The sequence below is a fragment of the Haliotis rubra genome, unplaced genomic scaffold, assembly GCF_003918875.1.
Source record: "Haliotis rubra isolate DU_JTF1 unplaced genomic scaffold, ASM391887v1 Scf1062, whole genome shotgun sequence".
NCBI lineage: Eukaryota > Metazoa > Mollusca > Gastropoda > Lepetellida > Haliotidae > Haliotis > Haliotis rubra.
This window is the reverse complement of record NW_025764962.1, coordinates 70766-91826: the sequence shown is the minus strand read 5'-3', so window position 1 is coordinate 91826 and position 21061 is coordinate 70766. Positions and strand designations below refer to the sequence as shown.

General features: G+C 37.6%; 2 protein-coding genes across 2 annotated transcripts in view; one reads left to right on the top strand and one right to left on the bottom strand.

Annotated features, from left to right (window-relative positions):
* Positions 1–7662, bottom strand: part of LOC124278487 (ER degradation-enhancing alpha-mannosidase-like protein 3) — a 45661-nt gene extending 37999 nt beyond the window's left edge. Inside the window, 2 exon segments of the mRNA XM_046714194.1 lie at positions 5797–5842; positions 7439–7662. Coding sequence (XP_046570150.1) covers positions 5797–5842; positions 7439–7545 — 153 coding nt within the window. The 5' untranslated portion in view covers positions 7546–7662.
* Positions 7663–10609: 2947 nt separating this feature from the next.
* On the top strand, positions 10610–19690 carry LOC124278452 (uncharacterized protein C6orf136-like). The gene is made up of 4 exons (XM_046714160.1): positions 10610–10845; positions 12555–13213; positions 18756–18850; positions 19364–19690. Exons 2-4 carry the CDS (start codon positions 12866–12868, stop codon positions 19584–19586), a joined length of 666 nt encoding a protein of 221 aa, XP_046570116.1. The 5' UTR covers positions 10610–10845; positions 12555–12865; the 3' UTR covers positions 19587–19690.
* The last annotated feature ends 1371 nt before the right edge of the window (positions 19691–21061 follow it).

Sequence of the window (21061 nt, the reverse complement as noted above, 5' to 3'; positions counted from 1 at the left end):
CAGTTTGAAAAATCTTGAAGCAGTTTCTGGTATTTCATGCATCAGATTCATTGATGAATTGGTAATAACATGCTTTAAGAGTTCTGGTTGTGATTGGTCCTGTGAAGTTAAGCAACGTTGGTCACGGAGAGTCCTTGGATGGGTGACCGTGTTTGGCAGCTTGACTCCTGTGTGTTTCTAGGACTTCAGTCCTGCCCCACAACGAAACACATGTAACACATGTAGTCTCACCGTAGGCAAGTGAGTTCAATCATAAATCATTTAATACTTCTGATCACCCAGCATTGAAAGGGTACCCGGTGGGATGAGATGGTCATGTGACGGTTAACCTTCTTTAGTGCCTCACAGGCAGCTTGGGTTGTTGTGCTCACTGATCCAATGATGGGGGTAATAATGTCAGCAATTTCAACGACTCAAGCACATTCAGCTTTGCTTCATCATGAGCTGTGCCACTTCTAGATCAGCTGGCACTTACAGCTTGCTCTTATGAAACTTTTAATCACTCGTAAGTCATCTGCAACTTGAGATGCAGCAGAGTGTTGGGTGCATCAAAGAAACTCATATTTTATTTATGGTGCAGTCTTGTGTGGTGGTGTATGTCTAATGTACAGGGACCATTAGGTATGAATGTTCATTTTGATTACCGCATGCAATCTGTGCCAAAGTCTACGAGGCAAAATGATATGTTCAAATTTTGAAACAAGTGGTATAACTGCAATTACACTTTCTTAAAAAAATATGAATTTCATCATTCAGTAAATAGAAAAGTACTAGAATTTGTACTTCACTCACAAAATGCAATCCCAAACATGAAATTTGTCTCAACCCAAAAGACATTTGTTCCATCGAAAACATTAAACGTAATGTTCCACCTGTGATGGTAGCCGAGTGAAGCAACTGTAAACCAAGAAATGGGCGCTACGGAGTAGTTTATTGTATGAGACTGTACAAGGTGATGACATTCATCGTGACGTCGGTTACCAAGTGTACGTTTCATTACGAGGGGGCAGACGATATAATAGAGTAGTGACGTCAATACAGTGTGATGTAAAGCAAAAAGTGTACTTTATCGCCTGATAAATCCTTGATCTTTTAGTGAAGCATCTTAGAATCTCAAACATAAAATTTGTTACATTGACCACTCTCGAAAAGACATTGAGTATTCTTTTGGTTGATGTTTAATGCAGCACTCGTCTGGAATAATGAAAAAAGAGTCCTAATGGGTGCGGAAACTGAACCTGAAGAAATCTAGGCATGCTTAATTTAGGATGTTTCTGTTACAGAATGGGTTGGGAGAAAGGGAAATTATTGCGGTCGTCGGAACTTGAGACAGACTAATCCCAGAGCTGCTCATGTGTAAGTAATGAGCCAATGAAACCTTCTGCAGCACTGTATGGCTGTTCTCAACGTACAAATAAAGAAATAAAGTCAAGTGATAAACTCAGAGATGCCAACCCTAATTTCGCCCAATTAGAATTTGGGAAAAAACTGATGCAAAAACTTAGTATTAACCTTTCCTCAAGAATTTTCATATTTAATAAAAAAATATATAGATATTCTAACTTATCTAAGAACTTGTTATTAACATTGTACTCATCTAAATCAGTAGTAAGTTACCACATATAGCTTGATACTGAATAAAATGGGGTTGCAATTTATTGTGTATGGTACGTATGCTATTGATAATTTAATTTAATGTATTATTTTTGAAAATGTGTATATTTTTACTGCCATCGTAGTCGCATACTTCGTGTTGTTTATTCGTAATGAATATGATAAAATTGTATGAGTTGGCATTTCAGCAAACTAGATTAATTGACATTATAAAATTGTGACAACTCTAAATCTGATCTATCTTTCAACCTGGGGCTGAATCAAACATGCTATGAGGCATCACGAATAAAAGGTAATGAATAACATTTATTCATGAATACTTTGTTTGCTATGAAGGCATTAAAATAACATGCCATGTAACTGCTTACGTTGAAACATTTCAGGGATGTGTTTTGTTAAGCAAACAAGCTATACATTGTGACAAAGTTACTTTTAGCCTACTGTGGTAGGTCGGCTCAAAAAGAAGATACACTACTGCATGGCTTGTAAACATTCAATTCGCATATCTTATTTTGATAAATAATAGACAAGTTCCATGTAATAAAACATTCTTTCTAAAAAGATTCATAGATATTTGATTCTAGTGACAATGAATTGCAAACTGAAGAAAAGAAGGTATTACTTTTGATTCACCAAATACAGGAGAAATCCTAACAGCATTATTTCAACCACTGTTTGAAGGAAAATAACAGTTTTCTTCATTAGTGGCAAGCAACTGTGTGTAAATGTGTATGGCTGTATTTACTTCGTTATGTTCAAGATAATATATGTGATGCAGTGAACAATTTTGTTATTTTGTTGCACACCATGGTCTCATAATTTAATGACTGACTGACTGAGTTTGGTTTTACGCCGCTTTTAGCAATATTCCAGCAACATCACGGCGGGGGACACCAGAAATAGGCTTCACACATTGTGCCCATGTGGGGATTCGAACCTGGATCTTCAGCGTGACGAGCCAACGCTTTAACCATTAGGCTACCCCACCGCCCCCATAATTTAATGCCTGACAGAAGAAATAACTAACACGGCAATTCTGAAGTAAAACTAGTTGTCCTTTTGTTTTAACTGTTGTTCTCTTTATTTATCATCTTTCATTATCTAAATAAGTTAGTGAGATTGGCCTAAATATTGAACATCCTATTTGTTTGATGGATCAGTTTTTATACAAATTTAATCAAATTAAAAAACAAGCAATTCAAAGTTTTTATCTGAACTAAATCTGAAATACATAATAATTTCTATATATGGAAAATTCTTTGTTGAAAATTTGCTCTATGGAGCAGAAAATGAAATTTGAGTGCACGCTGATCTCCTGAACATGCATTAATAATGAAATGCTGTTCAACATGTGAGTGGGTGGATCTAGCATGTTACAAATAGTGAGTGTCATTATGACATGGTAAGCTGAATACATACAGTCAAACACAGTTGTACCAAAGCTGAAGGAACCTACACAAGTACTTCAAGTTATCCAATGTGTGAGTGACTCGTGACTCGTGAGTTTAGTTTAGTTGCACTCAGCAATATTCAAGCTATATGGCAGCGGTCTGTAAATAATCGAGTTTGGATCAGACAATCCAGTGATCAACAGCATGAGCATCGATCTGCACAATTGGGAACCGATGACATGTGTCAACCAAGTCAGCGAGCCTGACCACCCGATCCCGATAGTCGCCTCTTACGGCAAGCATTGGTTACTGAAGATCAATTCAAGTACGGATCTTTACGGCTTGCCTAAGTTTGAGACATCACAGTTTGACATAGCAGTGTTGACTAAATATGATAGCATGATTATGTGCAGGGTCATTTTAGGGGTGGCCCTAGCAATATTCAGAAGACATTTCTGGTAAATTTGTACCACAGAGAATCAAAATGTTGTTCAGGTTCATTGCTGATGCAATAACTCAGCTATACTACACTGTGTACAGATATTGATCTTCGGAACTAATTTGACCAAGTTTGCCTCACCCTCAACAGCTGTTGCCACTCCAACAACTAATACCGCGACATTTACATTAGATTTTTCACAGCTCTGCTATCTATAACTACTAACACTGAGTGAGAATGTTGACTACATAATTATCACCTGACTGTATTGCAGTGTTGTACTGTATTGGCACTGAGTATATCTGAACATAACTATGTATGTACTTGTGTTTGTGTGCACAGGCATATGGCATGAAACTTTTAAATGTTTTAATATAGCATGGTAGGTGTTTTCACATAAATTCAGAGCTCTCTTCAAATCAGAGAGAGTGTGTTCATGCATGTGTCATGGGAAATAGTTTAAATGCTAGGGAGGTTCAGAGCGCAAACCTGAGTGGAAAGTGTAGTTTTTCTATCCACATGATTGAGTTAATCTGTGATGACTTAGAGCCCGGACATGGACAGGAGTATGGACAGGAGTATGGACTGTGTATATTGGGTCAACCTTTGTACATGTTAACTCCTCTATAAGCAAGCGCTTCCTGTAAAACCATGTGTACAACTACATTTATCTCACCCAAATTTAATGTTAAACTTCAGGAATTTTCTAAAATATTTAACTGTTTTAGAAAACAAAGACTCAAGTCAAGAATTAAGAATAACATCATCAACAAAAGTATCTCACAGATATAGAAATGTGTTTATTTTTAAGAGTGGGAATTTAACTTTAGCATTCACCAAGAAGAAATCTGATCTCTGTTCATTCCAATTGAACTGACTGACTGAGTATGGTTTTACTCCTCGTATTTAGCAATATTCCAGCAATATCATGGCTGGGGACACCAGAAATGGGCTTCACTCATTGTACCAATGTGGGGAATCGAACCCGGGCCTTTGGCGCATGAGAGCAAACGCTTTAACCACCACTAGGCTACCCCACTCCCCCATTCCAAATCCAATTGAAGGTCATGTGTATATGATAATCATGATTATTAATGTATTAGTGGTATAATCATGGTAATCTAACACTTTTACATAGACTGATTAACACCAGGGTATGAAAGTCCCAAAATTTCAGCCAGACCACAGGGCTGGTTAGATGTAAAAACTTGCCAGCCCTGACCAAAACTTACCTGCCCACAAATAAATACTAATGTACATGTCTAAATTTTAACCAGATGAATCAGGCAGGTATTTCAAAATAACCCGCTGATAACACCAGGTATTTCGAATGCTAATCAATTTTTGAAATTATTTCAAGAATTATTCTGCACCTTAAACATTATGTTAAACATGTTTAACATGCTTAATATGTTAATTCTAAATCTTTGCACAGATTAGCTTCTCTTAAAATTTGGATCAATGTCTTCCTATAACATACATCATAATGTAAAACATAATTTTGTCTTCATATAAATGTTTTGAAAAGATGTGATGATGACATGTGCCATGATGACCACTTGTTTCATGGTGCAAACCCATGAAAGAATTAACATGGAAACCCATTGAGTGAGTGAGTTTAGTTTTACACCTCCTCAGCAATATTTCAGCTATATGGCGGTCCGTATATAATCGAATCTGGACCAGTCAATCAAGGGTTCAACAGCATGAGCACTAATCTACACAATTGGGATACGATGACATGTGTGAACCAAGTCAGCGAGCCTGGCCAGTGACCACCCAATCCCGTTAGTCACCTCTTACGATAAGAATGAGTTATTGAAATTCTAACTCGGTTCTTCGCGGGTACCCAACTGAGAGAGTATACAGGCTCTGAACTGACCAATCCTTCTTTCATTTCCTTGATGCAGAATGCTAGACAGGTAAGATGTGCCATCTAATCAGAGGATTTGGTATGACGAGGCTAGGGAAATGAACCATTTGATGTACATATATGTATCACAACAAGCCATGGATCATGACCTGTGTATTGTAATATGCATCTTATCATGACCTGGCTGTATTGTTTCATTCCTATTTAATTTGTAAGCATGTAAAAACAAGAATTTTACATGAGATTATAATTTATAATCAATTGGGCTGTGCATATAGTAATAATTCATAGTTATTTTAGGCAGAATCTGCTTGGACTGACACACGCTTCCTGGTTAGAATAAGACCCCAGTAACACATACTTGTCTCCTGTAGATGTATGGAAATCCTAAAATGTATATATTGTCAAAGATCTGCTTAAGATTATTTGGTTAATCAATGACCATAAATGTTAATGGATACTGAAAGAATGCCACTTACCATATATGATCCATAAGCATGGTCGAACATCTCTAATACTTTTAATCTGTAAGAGAAGAAAATATCATCATAAGTCAGGGCTCAATTTAAAATATTTAGAACTTACACTGGTGCAACCAGAAACTGCAAAATGCAACGTCATACTTTTACCAACTTGCACCTAGTGCATGTTAATATGTTGCTGTTCAAAGAACACAGACTACAGATGGGAAACAGAATGATGAGGAACTGAGTGAGTGAGTGAGTTTAGTTTTAACTGTTAACCCGCCAGCTCAGCAATATTCCAGCTATATGGCGGTGGTCTGTAAATAATCGAAGTCTGACCAGACAATCCAGTGATCAACAGCATGAGCATCAATCTGCACAATTGGGAACCGATGACATGTGTCAACCAAGCCAGCAAGCCTGACCACCTGATACCATTATGTTCAAGGACAAATCCCTCCTTCACCACCCCACCCCCAAAAAAAAAAAAAAGAAAAACAAAACAAACCCAACCTACCCTGTCCTTAACATGAAAACGGACAAGCCCCTTCTCATGAGAGTTTGACTATTGAGAGGTGTCATTCTAACCCAGACAGCTTCACATAACATAAATGACAAATGAATAATTAACAAAAAATTGGCATTGTATCAAAATGGCTAATGTATGAATAAAATGATGCTCATGTAATCAGTGTAGGAGAGTGTCTACCACAGGACTGGCAGGTCAAATTTTGTGTTCTGCCAAACTAGCCTGTCTTCCAAATATAAATAAAACACATTCGCAGTAAATATTCAAAAGATATTAATTATATATATAATTGGTTGACTGACATGAGGACGGACTAGATATTTTTACAAAATCTCACTGTAGACGTGGGATAAATGTGTTCCTACACTGTGTAATGCTATATTAAGCAGCAGGTGCAAAATGTGTTTGTCAATTGCAACAAGGTTATTGCCTAAAGGTTGCACCAGGTGCAGATAGACTTCATTTCCTAAATCAAGTAAACAAGAATATTCACCATGTTCACAAAATTACGTTTTAATGATCATGATGACAACACACCACTACTCCTCAACTTGACATTAACAAGAAGCCAGAACCCCTCAACATGCTCACTTCACATTATTCGTGATCACTGGAACTGAATATTCACCAATATTTTAAAAACGAGTGTTCTTACTTGAACCTTACTCAACAATTGTGCAAAACTGATTCGCGAATCACTATGTAAAAGGAAAATGTTCTTGAATGGGTAATTACTGGTTAAAATGAATTTCTTGTTATCTTGTCATTGTTATTAAGTTAATGTATGTTATTTTTTAACATGGGCCGTTGGCCTTTAAACCGAAATAAACTCTGTGTGGCACTACTGGATCTCCACAGTTTGTCGTTGATGACGAGAACCATGTTAGGTTAGATAACCAGTTTATGACAAAACGGTAGCTGCAAGGTATCTTATCTGAGTTATCATGCTAATCAAATACATGTTTTGAATTTGTCACAAAACCTATTTAAGGAGACCACAAGAGATCCACTTTACGATACTAAGTGGCTTCAAGTGACGCTTTCCAAACCAATCACGTTATGCTACATTAAATAATAATAATGAATACAAAATCATTGCGAACAATATTCATAACTATTGGGACTTACTTCACACTGTTCTTTTCTGTCGATGATAAAGCCAAAGCAGAATCATCCAGTAAAATAATTACAACAGCCATAAACATCAGAAACATGACTGTATGTTGTCGATCCATGTTTCTCCTAACCGACCGGGTCGTGGGAATACCGGTCCTTATTAATGGAAGACTGTATGCTCAATTACTTTGAGGCTGTCATTTCAATGTTTTCATTCTGGCCTGCCATGTCAGAAGTGAAACAGGTCTCGCGAGAAAGTACGTGGCATGTTCTCCCGTACTATATTCTTACGCCTACTCGCAATCATTACAATTTATACCAGATCTTAAACGAACGATTTAAGGACAGGGCAAGTATCCCAAGGATATTCGCTGTGTGAAATGAAAGTTATTTTGGCAATAGTGCCTGATGCGATTGTTGTAAGAGCCAATGTAAACAGCAGATAAATGGAAATCGGATGGTCAGATTCGGGGACATGTTTCCTGATAGTTGTTCATGCTTAAGACGACTTATTAAAGTACTTTTAGTATGGATGCCACGATACATGGATACATGGATACATTTTTCTAAGACGATACAATTATCGATACATTCAAAGCTGTATCGATATTTAGTTTTGAAAGTATCGGTGTAAATATGTTTATGTATCGTTTACATTTTGCAATTGTATCATGTTTTGATGCTATGAATGTTATAAATGATTATTTTTCATGCACAAAGATGGGAAATTAGAACTTTTAATCTCTGAGAATAAAAATGTTGATCTTTTCATGGACAATTATAAGATATGACATATTAATGTTCAAAATGTAACTAAATTTACGCAATAATGCCGAAGATTCCATAAATATTACAGGAAGCATGGATAATTTGAATGAGTGAGTTTAGTTTTACGCCGCACGCAGCGATCTTCCAGCTATATGGCGGCGGTCTGTAAATAATCTCGAGTCTGGACCAGACAATCCAGTGATCAAAAGCATGAGCATCGATCTGCTCAATGGGGAACCGTTGGCATGTGTCAACAAAGTCAGCGAGCCGTCAGTCGCCTCTTATGACAAGCATGGGTTACTGAAGATCAATTCTAACCGAAACAGATCTAACAGATCATTTAAAGCCGAAACACCGCCTATTCTAGATATTAAACTTTTTCAGTACATAAAATAAAGTGGTCAGATGTGTCATAATATGTTTGTTTGTTTCTCAGCTAAGTCCAGATGAGAGAGAGAGAGAGAGAGAGAGAGAGAGAGAGAGAGAGAGAGAGAGAGAGAGAGAGAGAGAGAGAGAGAGAGAGAGAGAGAGAGAGAGAGAGAGAGAGAGAGAGAGAGAGAGAGAGAGAGAGAGAGAGACTGTGTATGGGGTAAAAAACTTTAACTATTCCTTGATAAGTCTCTCCTGTAAACTATGTGTACAAATACATTTATCTCATCCAAATTAAACATTCCTGGTGTCCCCCGCCGTGATATTGCTGGAATATTGCTTAAAAACGGAGTAAAACTAAACTCACTCACTCACTCCAAATTAAATGTTAAACCTCATGAATTTTCTAAAAGTATGTGTGAAAGGTGATCTCTTGGAATAGTTTACATGGTAGAGAGGTGTACACCCCAGCAAGTGGTACCCGCTGTGTCAACCGAACTGGGACTGTGCCAAGGGAAGTCGACAAACTCACTTAAATTTCATTAAATTTAATTGTACGGTCTCTGTTGTCCTGTTATATTGATAGTCCTTCCTTTTTCTGGTATCCATACATCGTCATCACGCGATACCGCTTTGTATTTCTGTAATCTCATGGTCGGGTGTTGTTTTCGATTTACACACAGGAGTATCGTATTTCTCTGATAAGCGCCTGGGCGCTTATTATTTCAACAGACTTCCAGACCCGGCGCTTATTGGACACCTGGCACTTATTGCGCTTACTGGGAGTAATTAATTGTTAGTGACCGCCGACTCACCTGGTATGAAATGCATGTGCAAGGGGTCATCTCAAAGATATTTTGTGCTTTTTCATGTGTGTTGACTATGTCTCATCTACTGATTAACATCTTACGTGTCTTTCTTTCATAAAGTTTATGTTGAGATATGTAAGAGAGTATGATACCCGAAAACCATAGAAACGCATCGTAGTATATAGGTGGCATGACCACCCGAAGATCGACAGGACTGGATATTATTTGTAAATTGTTATGACGTGCCGTGTACCTCCCCAGTATAATTGCCCTAAAGGATTATCTTATCTTAGCTGATATCTCTATCCCCAAGCCCGACCCCAGGTTTTGCTTTTGAGGCGACCCCTCCTATATGTTTCTTTTTATAGTGACAGTGAGACTGCATGGTAGCTACATCCTTAATAGTTTCGGCATAACAGTTATTATTTTTTACGTCAGCTATCGTTTATAATGAATCTACGTCTAATTTCAAGTTGGGCATTTAAAAAGTGTCCTTTGTAATACAATATCGTCGCACACTAATTTGCATAAAGCCATGGTCTGTTCCAAATACGTCTTTTTGGACTGTAGTTAGGCTGAACTTAGTTTAACAGATATTTGACACTTTCACATATCAACTACATAAATTGTAGGGATAAATGAGAAAATACAGTTTTTTTCTATTTCCGACAGTACTATAGTGAGCGTTACGTCGAAGTTAGCGTTAGGGGAGCAGCAGACAAGTGTCAATGCATGTTTTTTTATAAGCGCTAAAGTTAAAGTTACTCAATCGAAAAACAATTCCCGAAACAATTTCTGAAATTTATATGTTTTATGTGAAAACTACAACATAATCAAAGAAACAGCAATAACTCTGTATTCAATAGATCTATTTTGGGATCAAGGGAAAATACATGAATGAAATAGGGAATACGTACCCGGCGCTCATTAGAGACCTGGCGCTTATTTCTTAAACCGCTGCTTTACCCCGGCGCTTATTAGAGGAAATACGGTATAAGTACCCGTTTTATCGCGGAGTCGTTTTAGTCCGGTCCGTTTTATTTGGGATGTAATATCACCTGGTGCCGCGTAAATTTAACCCGTAAGAGAAATTTGACATATTCGTAATATTTTGCGGAAGATTATTTTAAAGATTCAGTTCAGTACCTTAGAATTTCACTTTATTAGGATATGTTGTTAAGGAAATGGAATCAGTACTTAGACTGGTCCCTGCCTTTTTACGCACAAAGCTTGATAAAGCAAAGGACCAGTCTACATCAGTTGTGCGCATGTAAACCTGGGTGACTTTGATATCCGGTTTGTCTGCTTTCGGGAAGAGCATGCAAGTGTGTTCGAAAAATGGCATTTCACGTTCGACTTTCAAATCATAATCTGTTGAAACTGTCCAAAATCAGGGCCTTACCCTTTTCAACACAGGCAGATGACAAAGTGTTCGAACGAAGACAAGCCGATCCTTCTACAGAGCATGTTTATGTAAGAGTCGATCAAAATTTATCGGAATCTTAGCCGTTGACTTTGCAGCGCGCTGACCTCTCGTGTTTCCTTTCAACATCGATCTTTGGCTTATATTTTAAATACAGATCAACGGTGACATTACATTTTGCACACTACAAGTACTATTTGCACGAGGTGTTAATTTCGGGGCGTGTTAATAAAGGTGTCGACAGGTTACCTTGTCAGATCAAGCCCACGTCAAGCCCAGCACTTCTAATTTGTTATTTACACATTTGTTATTTCGTGGTGTTTTTGACAACATCGTTGTCTGTTAACATCGTCAAAGCAATTAGGACACTGAAGTAATTCGTGCTTTTAAAGACAATATGTTGTCATATTCACTTGTTTATTCTTTACTTATTTCGCACACGTGATCGGGGTTTGAATTTCGAAGTTTCCAGTGTTTGTTTATAATCATCCAGCTTGCTGATTCGCTCTAATAATACTCAATGTTTAATTCCTGCAACACTTAAGGATTCCATGCACATTCACTTGACATATTCTGGCATCATTTTGCTCCTATAAGACACACATGCTCATGAAATGCGAACAAATATTTATATAGTTATATTATGGTACTATCTACATGTTGATATAGTTATTGGATGTTTAATATGAAAGTCTGTATCGATCTCTTCTGAATTTCAGAGATTGGCCATAAAACTTTTGATTGACATATGTTTTTCTGACCCGTGAAGATCCATTCTTGTCAAAAGAGGCGACTATGCTTGTCGTAAAAGGCGACTATGCTTGTCGTAAAAGGCGACTAGCGGGATCGGGTGGTCAGGCTTGCTGACTTGGTTGACACATGTCATCGGTTCCCAATTGCGCAGATCGATGCTCATGCTGTTGATCACTGGATTGTCTGGTCCAGACTCTATTATTTACAGACTGCCACCATATAGTTGGAACATTGCTGAGTGCGGCGTAAAACTACACTCACTCACTCATATGTTTTTCTTGCTTCAATGTAATTTTCTGATAGCAGATATCAACACCAAGTTGACCATCCATCACTCGGTTTTAATATTTCTTAAAACATTTCATAATACCATGTTTTCGTGAGCTGTTATATATGTCTTAGTCATCTGTGTTTCAACTGATGTGTTTCTCAGATTTAATAAAAATGTATGTTTTGTAGCTTGCTTGTCAGTAATGTATCACTGGAGCGATAGAAGTGAAGTGCTTGTTGACAAACAACCTGCCAGTGAAGTTACATCGTGTAAAATATCAGAAAAAACACGATTCAAAATGCCAGAGCAGAAACATGTCAAGCAAAAACATGTGACCATACAATACCATGGTATAACTTAAATGCTTTTAAAAGAAGGGCTAAATTGTCTAACTGTATCATTTTTCTTGGCACAAAGTCACACCACTGAAGACGTCCTTTCTGTAGACAAGATGTCTGACATCAGATCAGGTGTAGTTTGAGTCCCAGCCAAAGACTCCAATGTATTAAAGCAGTTAGACAAAATATTAATACAAGTTAAATAATGTCAAGTGATTTATAATTTAATGTTGTTTCACTTCTTCATCAAAGGTTAAATGTTTAAAAAAATAAGCGTTTAAATACGCATGGGCGACATTTGATTTATTGTTCAAGTGGGCAGATTGGAAGTATGAATGGACATGATATCAAATTTGAGTTAGGTTTCAAACTGATAACTGCTTCTTGTTCCTTTCAGAAAACATGTCCAGCATCTGTACGTAAAGGTGCCTCACTGCGTCACAAACACCTGTATATGACAAGACCTCAACATGATACAATGAGCTCGAAGTCATCAGAAGACAAAGCAAGGTCACTTCATAGTGACACATTGTCAAGCTTGTTGCTATCAGTTTATCACATTGGTTTTCAAGATGGTGAAAAGTTCAGCCAAAGTTGTCAATGTGGGTCAAGGTCATTTCCTTGTCCTTCAGATCAAGGAGCAAGGTCACTTGAAGGACGAAAGGCTTGTTTGCCTGAAGTAAGTCTAGAAAAGAGTTTCTTTTGCCTATGACCTTGACTGACCTTCAAAACCTGTTTCAGGGTCATAGCAAGAGCAGTGATGTTGAAAAAGCGGAAAATCAGTGCATCACCGATTTTGTCAAAGCTGTTTCATACTCCGCGGATGACATTCTTGCTTTCGAAAACCACCGGAACAGGTCACAAGGAATGACCAGGGACATTATTAGTCATGAAAATCATGATGTAACAGTTCTTCAGGACAAAGTTAGTTGTAGGTCAATGTCTGATGTCCACACAGTGTTTTGTGATGGAGCTGGTCAGGAGGCAAACAAAGGTCAAGGTCAAGGGCCATCAGAGGAACAGCTTCTTGTTGTTCATAACTTCTTTGAACGAACTGTGAGTATTTTGTTAATATTTAATCATGTTCTTCAATTTGGGTTTCTAATCTCTGATTTGTGTACATGGTAGTGTTGGGAATAAGTTAAAATCTCATAATTGATGATTGGTTCATTACAACCGATCAATTATAGAAAATAATGGGTTAGCATCATTTATCAAATTTTCCTGGTTATGTTTGTTAATGCACAAAAAAATAAAGAAGAAACAAGTAGTTCTGGTGAGTTTTTTGCAAATTCAACAAAATGCATTTGCAAATTTGACATCTTTAAAGGATGACTAGTATGTTAGGAACATACATTTCCTGGAGTCTTTAAGATAAACTCAATCCTGAATTGGAACGAGCTGCTAGTGCTTATGAAATGTAACAGACAAAACCAACGTTGTGAAAAATATTGTTAAAGCAAACAAGTGGTCCAAAATTGTTTGTGTTCAATTATGAGAAAACATGATTGATTGCTTGGTCGTTTAGTCATTGCGACCAATCTTCGATAATTTCAATTAATCGGACCACCACTTGTAGACGGACATACAGGTGATAAAAAACAGAGTTGTCCAGACTTCGTTATTTACAGTTATTTATTGCTTAGTGCAGCCTTAAACAACAACTCAAACCAAACCAATAACAGAGTTGATCATATTTATTTAGTCAGTAAATCTTGATAAGTAAATCCTGACTGGGTGTCTCGATTAAAGAGTGAGTGAATATTGTTTTAATCCGCTTTTAGCAATATTCCAGCAATATCAAAGCAGAGGATACCAGAAATGGGCTTCACACATTGTATCCATGTGGAGAATCGAACCAGAGTCTTCGGCGTGATGAGCAAACGCTTTAACCACTAGGCTACCCCACCACTCCCTGGATTAAGGAGAGGGAAGCATGCCCGGTAACCTGTGGATTGGGCAGGGGTTCAAATTTTTTTTAAAAAGCTACTTGCCACAGGTCAGGTGACTATAAGAAAGTAACTTGTCCTGACTAATTTTCCACTTGCCCTGATTTTATGACATAATTATGATGATGTAATTATGAAAGAAGAAATCAACATGGTATTTGATGTCAATGTTCACTGGACTATTTATTGAAAAGTGATAAATAGCGAAGAAAGGTAACTCTACTTTATCATCATTGCGAAATTTAATAGCTACCTTTTGAGCAGACATGAAATTAAATCAAAGTTTATTTGCAGTTTGAAACCATAAGTGGAAATTATCTAGTAGCCCACAGACAAGTAAGATAAAATTATTTGATTGCCCAAAATGAAAACTGACTTGTCCCAGGCGTCGGGCGATGGGATTTTTGAACCCCTGATTGGGTGATCAGGCTGGGTAGCTTTGATCATTGCTTGTAATGAAATGCATGCAGCTTGGCTGTTGCTCATGATGTCAGTCACTGGTTTGTGTTGTTAGTGAGTGAGAGAGTGAGTATGCAGAGCTCCAGATGAGCTGCGTATTTGCGTATAATACGCTATAGAAAAATTGAAATATGCAAGAATTTTTTTTTTTTTTCCAGCGTATGAAAACACACTAAATATTTACATTTACGCTGAGTCAAAATAAGAATGCCTATTTACCCAATACATCAAAATTATGTTGGTATCGTATCAGTTCAAGTCAATTAAAACAAACTTTTCCATCTCCAAATATTCGCGATTAAAATATTCTTGAATGATTCTAAACGCAATTAAGATGCGCAAGGCAGATAGAAGTACCAGTCATGGTTTGTTAACCCTTCACTGATTGGGCAGTCTATCAATAGTGACCAATGTACATGTCCTGTGAACAAACCAAGCATGGTCGAAAGCTTCCACATGCTCAAAGTAAAAGATCTAAAGTACTGTCGGAAATGCTAGAAAAATGCTTTTTAGCCTTAATATCTTTATAAAGGTGATAAATGTACTATGTTGTCAATATATCAACTCGCCTATTGTCTACCTAATATTTATTGCAACTGATTTATCATTCCCATGCATTTAAAGGGCAGTTTACAGGAGAGAATTTGGTACCAAAACAGCAACTTAAGATTTTTTCAGAGTTCAACAACAGAAATCTGAAATAGTCTTTACATTTATGCTAATACAGGTGGTGTAAAAATATGAATTAAAGTGTTTTTAAACAAATAAATGTTGAATGTTTGTGTTACTTTACTTAATTATCGTTTCTTTATTGAAGAAATATAATATAAATGTTAAGTCTTGATAAATAAGTTTCCGTCATGCATGCACATCTTTATCACAGCCGTCCACTATGGCCAACGATTTGTAGTCGATTGTTGCAAAGGTTTATAGTTTTTTCTGCTTAAAAAAGACAGAGGTAAACCTTTCATTAGTTTAGAAAGGGTTTATTACAGAACTTGTAGAGCTGTTGGCATGTCTTACCAACAAGTTTACAATATTGTAAACAAATCAGACAAGACAGGGACCGTCTCAAATGCAAAACCGCGACGTAAAACCATCCTTGACAACTTTGACAAGGGAGTACTTAGACGGGCAGTCTACAAACTTTATGAGAAGAAAAATATATATATTCTAAAGAAGCTACACCAGTGACTTCGTTAAATCTTTGGCCAATGTTCACAACTAGATTAAACTGACCTAATTACATCCATATTTTTCAATGAAATATACTGTTGACATGCAAAACATTCATTAAAACGCTGCACATTTCTACAATCAATCGATAAGATAACACAAGTGATAGGATTCTTTCCAATGTACAGTAATTAAGTATGCTTATTTCAAAACAAACACACATACACAAATTATCCCTTACATAACCGATCATGTATGCTATAATGCATTACACATATTCAACAATTTGCAGAAAACACCTATTGATATGACCCCTGGCCCAAGCGTGTGCTCAGGTGTCGATTTCACCTGTCGATACCGTGGATGCTGATGACGTAACACAGGCAGTTAATGTTTGTATCAAATAACGTCCCACTACCCCTTATTTTTCTAAGTTTTTGGTATTTTAATCAGTAAAAACACATTTTAGAGCATGTCTCAAAATTTATTCCCTCGGTCTACATTAGGTAGATGTTTCTTGAAGTGATATTTGTTATTTAAGTAACTGTAATACCTCTGAATTTTAAATATAGGTCAAAAAGCATTTTTCTAGCATTTCCGACAGTACTTTAGGTTTTCTTTGCGCTACAAACAGAAAACAATTTCATTAGAGGCCTGCTAGATGAATTAATATTATGCTGTGTTTCACAATCAGGATCAATTGCCGGTGATATCTTAAATAAACTTGTAACATTAGCTATTCGCGGCGTGGAAGTGAAACAACATGATGGGAACAAGGTTTTGAAAAAACCCATTTGCTACGTGGAAACATATCCATGGTTAATTTTGAATATGAGGCTTTGAATTTTGTCTTATGAGGTCATGTTCTGGTTTGTGTCAGTCACACCTCTTACATTTGTTATTTGATTGAATACTCAGATCTTAAAAATATGGTGGGTATCAAAAAGTACAGATACCAGTGTTCGCGTTGATGCAAAAACCTGCGTGTTTCACACAAATAAATCTACATTTCACAAACGATATTTTCTACCTGCGTGTTCTGCAGGCAAAGCATTTTGTGTTCTGGGAACAAGTAACCGAAAAACATCTTTTGCCCAAGGAAACAACAACATAAAATAGAGTTTCTCTCAGCTAATCTGACTTGCGAATGATGACAACATGCCTTAATTTCAAATATTTTAGAGGGGGATCCTGCACCCCCCTAGAGACATCGCCGCTGTCTGGCTCGGGCATACACCTGCGGTGCATGCACACGTAAGATTCGTGGGGCAATGTGTTTTAGGATCGCAAAGCTTTTTTCCTACCTCGAACACTGGATACCCACTTGAAATTGGAAATACAGACTTATTTTTTAAAGTATTGGTATCATCAGGGGTGGAAATAACCCATTGCCCGACGTCCCAGTCCAGTGTTTTTTTCTGTCAGGCAAGAAAATTTGTATATCACGCTGTACCGTTGTCCAGTTGACGTTCCAATGTTAATTATGTTGTTTATTTTAAGAATCAACAAGAAAATCGTCCGGTATAGTGGACAAATTATCAGGGCAAGTGATTTTACATGTGCCACTGTACCGGAGTACACTAGCAATTTTAAAGTTATTTCCACCCCTGATCATACCCACATGGCCAAAGGCTTATCTGGAGCTCTGAGTACGGTCTTACGCCGCTTTTAGCAATTTTCCAGCAATACCACGGCAGGGGACACCAGAAATGGGCTTCACTCGTTTGTCATATCAAGTTCACACACTCAACATTATCATTAATGCACTCAAGGTGAATTTACCAAATGTTTTTCATGTTTATGAGTTGCTGAATATTTTTGTAGGTTAGCATATTTCAAACATTGTAATAACCTGCGAAGGGAGACAAGGCTTGTTAGCATGGTTGGTAGTGTGGCTTCGTATGATCCATGTTGATATTGCTACCATGATTGTCGTAAGAGGCAACTGAAGGGGTCAGGTGGTCAGGCTCGCTGGCTTGGTTGACACATGTCATCAGTTTAAGTTGCGCAGCCCGATGCTCATGCTGTTGATCACTGGATTGTCTGGTCCAGACTCGATTATTTACAGACCGCTGCCATATAGCTGGAATATTGCTGAGTGCGGCGTATAACTAAACTCACTCACTCCCTCACTCCCAGTTGCGTAGATTGATGCTCATGCTGTTGATCACTGGATTGTCTGGTCCAGACTCAATTATTTACAAACTGCTGCCACATAGCTGGAATATTGCTGAGTGCGGCGTATAACTAAACTCACTCACTCCCAATTGCGCAGCCCGATGCTCATGTTGTTGATCACTGGATTGTCTGGTCCAGACTCGATTATTTACAGACCGCCGCCATATAGCTGGAATGTTGCTGAGTGCGGCGTATAGCTAAACTCACTCACTCAATCACTCCCAGCTGTGTAGAACGATGCTCATGCTGTTGATCACTGGATTGTCTGGTCCAGACTCAATTATTTACAGACCGCCGCTATATAGCTGGAATATTGCTGAGTGCGGCGTATAACTAAACTCACTCACTCACTCCCAGTTGTGTAGAACGATGATCATGCTGTTGATCACTGGATTGTCTGGTCCAGACTCAATTATTTACAGACCGCCGCTATATAGCTGGAATATTGCTGAGTGCGGCGTATAACTAAACTCACTCACTCACTCCCAATTGCGCAGATCGATGCTCATGCTGTTGATCACTGGATTGTCTAGTCCAGACTCAATTATTTATAAACTGCTGCCATATAGCTAAAATACTGCTGAGTGCGGCGTATAACTAAACTCACTCACTCACTCCCAATTACGCAGATCGATGCTCATGCTGTTGATCACTGGATTGTCTAGTCCAGACTCAATTATTTACAAACTGCTGCCATATAGCTAAAATATTGCTGAGTGCGGCATTAAACAACAACCAACCAATTACTGTTGTCACATAGCTTTAAACAGCCAACTGAGAACCATGCTTACTGCTGTTTTGAATGTATAGGATAATGATCTTCCTCTGTTTTTCAGTTGCCAGATTTCTTGAAATCAAAGCAGGACTACAGGATTTATCACAAAGACATAATATTCGAGAACAATTACTTTGGGAAAAATGTTTCAACTCGGTAAGTGGTGTCACTGTCAGTTACTCATTTTGATGATATTTGGTGTAACAATCAACGAGGAAAAACTGTTTCTTTCTAGTAGCCATAGTAACTGAAAAAAATATTTTATTTATGATATTGTTTTGTAACATCGGTAACCATGGTATCTTGAGCTAATCACGCAGCCAACAATGGTCAAATGCAGTTTCTAGGAAATCTTTTCAAAACTAACATAAATCCAGATGCCTTTATCTTTTGTCTTTTGCAACGGCTGATGAAGAAGTAGGGCAGCTGAATTTGTGTGTGCCCTTAAATATGTTTACACCTTAATTAAAGGACTCAGTGAAAAAAACAAGTGTCTTACTCTGTTCTGTGTTAATCAGGTTGAAGGTCCGAGTTTGATTCCATCATGATAATTCTGGCATAGTACACAAATTGGGATAAAACCATGTTCACACTTTTTACCTGAAGTGTTTATTCAAGAATGACATGTCATTGTGTGGAATGAGCGTTTTCTTGTGTACATTTCTTTAGGGGAATAACGGCGTACGTAACCCAGGTGACGAAGATCCGGATCATGACCCACTTCATGTACGCACATGCTCAGTTCAATGTGCTGAAGATTACTCGTCACCCAGAGGACGGGACAGTCCGCATCCGATGGCGGATCAGCGGTCTTCCACAGCTCAAGACTCTCCTCATCTGGAAGTTCATGCCGTGGAACTATCGGAAAAACCGAGATGCTAACTCCGAGTAGGTGGAGCAGTGACAGCAAATGCTTTCACTGATCAAATTTAGAGCTATTAAAACATTTTGTTATATACCTGTCATTTTCAAAACTCAATATGTTTATCTCATTCTACCATAACCACGTTATTAAGATTTTAAAAAAAATACATACTCTGTATTGTAAAATCAGAGGTATATAATGTGATTATGATTATATACCTCTGAATAACTTTACTTAACCAATCACAATCCAGTATTTACTGAAGTCGTGGTAGAATTGTTGTTTATAAATGACCCCGTGGGAACTCGTCTGATTAAATGTTTTCTGTGTCCAGTTAATGTTTTAAGGAACTGGCAGAATATTTTAAGTGTCTGGCCACCGATAGAGATAATAGAGACTGATAATCGTTAATTGAACATCGATTGTTTATCTATGAATATTGCAATTTAGAGCAAAATGCAAAAGAACTTGAGAAAGAAAATAATATATTTTCTTTGTGTACTGTGTGTTAATAAATTAATACTTTATTCCAGGGCTACAGATAAGGGGTGACGGGCGTAATGTACGCCTCAAAATCAATTAAGTACGACATAATATAAGATTTCAAGCGTATCGTGTACGCACATAAATACCTTTGTACGTCAAACATTTAATTTCCGTGCGTATCGTGCAAATGGAAATATATTTTGGATAAATACTTGTCAAGTTTCTTTTGCGAAACACAATTTGACACATGAGGAAACCCCGACAGTAGGAATCATTTGCGTTGCCATGCAACGATATGCGCCACCATTTTTCGATTGGCTAAAAACTACAATTTTGCTATTTATATCCAGTCGGATCTGACATTTCGCGCATCACACTGTCGCTCAGTTATTTCTCACGCATGTTCAAATACAAATACATGGTTGGAAAAAGTGATCGATGAATCGTCCAGACAGACCACATCACCAACTCACTCACAAAAACATGTCAGTACTCCTTCAAAATTCTCAGTACACCTCCACTTGCAATATGATGTGTAAGTACACTCACACTCCCAAATGTTATCTGGAGCCCTGTTTATTCTTTCTTTGTTTATGTTTGATGCTATTGTTGACACTATTTTCATTGCTAAGCATTAAATATTTTCTTATCAACGACATTTCTGATTATCAATCTTTCGAGCCAGCTCTGCTACTGCATCAGGTTGGTTTGGGACCATAACCACTGTATGAAATAAGCCCCAAACCCAGGTCAACATCAGGGCTGGTAACTGCAAAATCTTACCAACTCAAATTGAATTTAACCTGACCAGACACCAAGATATCGTGAATTTACGCAGGGATGATCCACGGATTTTATTTCAAATTGTTCAATTGTGAATCATCGAAATCCATTGAGAAACCCCCATTTGATGACACAATATAAAGTTTTCCGCTGAAAATAGATTTTCCTGTTGCCATCCCTGTGTATGGAACATCTACAATTTTTACCAGACCATCGGGCTGGCTAGCTGTAAA